General features: G+C 42.1%; 1 protein-coding gene across 2 annotated transcripts; it reads right to left on the bottom strand.

Annotated features, from left to right (window-relative positions):
* Nucleotides 1-1,355: 1,355 nt before the first annotated feature.
* On the bottom strand, nucleotides 1,356-1,838 carry LOC127679838 (transcription factor BTF3-like). Of its 2 annotated transcripts, XM_052175441.1 has the most exons (2): nucleotides 1,757-1,823; nucleotides 1,356-1,660 (listed from the first exon to the last, which is right to left on the bottom strand). In XM_052175441.1, the coding sequence occupies exons 1-2, from the start codon at nucleotides 1,821-1,823 to the stop codon at nucleotides 1,356-1,358; spliced, it is 372 nt and encodes a 123-aa protein (XP_052031401.1). The 2 variants fall into 2 exon arrangements, with proteins under 2 accessions (XP_052031401.1, XP_052031400.1); XM_052175440.1 differs by having other exon boundaries at nucleotides 1,356-1,838.
* Between the last annotated feature and the right edge of the window lie 676 nt (nucleotides 1,839-2,514).

Below are 2,514 nucleotides of genomic sequence, written 5' to 3'. Positions count from 1 at the left end.
TTTTAATTGTTATTGTCTTGGAAAACCAGGACATTCTCATTTATGCTAATTTGTGAATGAGAACAAAAGGACGAAGGCAAAAGTGACCCCAAAATGTTACAGCTAACAGCACAATTTTCAATTGTTATTTCAAACTTGGCTAAATACTTTCCAATGTAATTATAATTATGGTTTGAAAATTACATCCTGATGTTATTTTTTAAAATACCTTGAATGATGGAAGGCTTATTCATTCAATAGATTTTATTTTTAATAACTTTATTCAATTTAATATACTTATTCAGTTTTAAGAGTTATTACTTAAAATGTATTTCAGTATAATTTAACAGTTACAGAATTGCAGAAGTTATACAGAAAAATCATTGCACAACAGTCAAGATCCTTTGCCAAGATTGGTTATTGGTTGCATTTGGTCCCCAAAGATTTTGTCTGAATTTCATTTAGTCCAGTTTTTTGTTTTTTTGTTTACTAGTTTGTTTTGTTTTTCTTTTTTCTATGTCACTCCAATTCCTAAAGAATAGAGAAAGCTGTGAAAGTTTTCAGGTTTTTGCAGCTCCCACAGCTAGTAAACAGAGCCAAATGTATAAGGTGCCATATCTTGTAAAAAAATATTTTAAAAATCCCAGCACAGGTATTTTACCCATCTTTAGACTATTTGTGGAACACACACACACAGCCTATATATTTTGATATGTCTTAAGTAGAACAATAGCTGGGCAACTGCCTACCCTCCATGTTGCTAGAATTTACTTTTGATAACCCCCAACTATTTCTACTTACTATGCTCCATCTTGGAAAGCCTCTGGGCCATCTTCTTTCAGCCCTTAGCTCGTGGCAGTTCTCCCTCCTCCTCCTCCCTCCTCCTCCCTCCTTCTCCCTCCTCCTCCCTCCTCCTCCCTCCTCCTCCTCCCTCCTCCTCCTCCCTCCTCCTCCTCCCTCCTCCTCCTCCCTCCTCTCCTTCCCTCCTCCTCCCTCCTCCTCCTCCCTCCTCCTCCTCCCTCCTCCTCCTCCCTCCTCCTCCTCCCTCCTCTCCTTCCCTCCTCCTCTTCCTCCTCCTCCTCCTCCTCCTCCTCCTCCTCCTCCTCCTCCTCCTCTTCTTCTTCCATGGCAAAGAATTTTATTAACATTTTCCAAACTTCATTCCCAGGATTCAGGTTAATATGCTACAGAGTGAATTAGATATAAGCAAAAACTGCAAAGAACTGCAGTACCCAGGGGACTTGGGCTTAAAAATATTAGAGATCTACATCTTTATCAGATCCATAAAAAACAAAAAAGATTTAAAAAGCAGTCATGATATAAAATAGCAGCTCTTGTAATTTGCAAATGTCACCGTCTTCAGAAGTTGCCTTAATTCAGTTTGCCTCATTCTTAGAAGCCTCATCAAAATTCTTCACTAGTTCTGGAACATCCTCCTCCTCCTCCTCTCCAGTAGCAAGCCGTGCTTTTCCATTCGTAGATTGTTTGGGCAGAGCCTCAGCCAGTCTCCTTAAACTAATCAGACTGTCTGCACCAAGCTGGTTTAGGATGCTGGGGAGCGTTTCTATCCGGGGCTTTGTCTCAGCATTGCCTGTAATGGTGATGGTGGCTGCTAGAGACACCTGAACTTCAGTGTCCTTAAAATGGATCACTGTTCCTTGGTTTGTAAACATGTTCACCTCTTCAATACCAGAGATGTTGTTTGCCTCTAACTTCTTTAAGGAGAACTGCAGTTTTCTATCCTCTGACATGGCTGTTCTGTGAACCACCTTCTTACTACGAGCAGTTCCTCTCCCACCAATGCGCACCTGTGCCTGCAGTTTGGCGAGTTTTTCCTCATTCATGATCGTTTCACTCATCTTGTTGGAGTGGAAATGGGGCGGCGCGGAGAACCAAGGTTCACACTCAGGGGGTCTCAGCCAGACCAGCTGAGACAAGGCACACTGCAGGCAGGGATGCGAGATGGCAGTTATAGCGGCTCTCCTTTCTCCACCCCTCCTTGTGTTCTCAAACCAGGGAAACTTAAACCCCACCTACCTCTCTTCGGCCCAGCTATTGGGTGTTGGTACCTCTATTCACAAGTCAGAATAAACTTGGGGGCAGGGTCTCAGGCGCTACATGCAGACTCTAGGTTTTGGGGTGCTCATACTTTTGTCCATTGTTCCTTGGTGCCTTTTCTCCCTTTCTCTGTGTTAGCATTCTTGGTGTTAGTGACATTGGTGGGGTTCTTTATAAGTGAGGCATCACCTGATATAAATCTATCTTTTTCTCCCCCTCTGTGTGCACCTTCTTTTTATTCTTTTCCTTCCCATATTCTTCTTCTCTATCTTCCTTTCCACTCCTTCCTGTGAGTATAAGAACCTGTTTTTTTTTCTCTAAGAGAAAGGAAAAAAGAGAGGATAGAGGAAAGAAAAGAAAAGAAAAGATAAAGATAAAAATAAATAAATTATTTCTATAAAAGGCAAAACACAGCCAGGCAGTGGTGGTGCATGACTTTAATCCCAGCACTTGGGAGGCAGAGGCAGGTAGACTACT

The sequence above is a fragment of the Apodemus sylvaticus genome, chromosome 3, assembly GCF_947179515.1.
Source record: "Apodemus sylvaticus chromosome 3, mApoSyl1.1, whole genome shotgun sequence".
Classification (NCBI taxonomy): domain Eukaryota; kingdom Metazoa; phylum Chordata; class Mammalia; order Rodentia; family Muridae; genus Apodemus; species Apodemus sylvaticus.
Note: the sequence above shows the minus strand (reverse complement) of the source record. Positions and strands in the feature narration are given on the sequence as shown.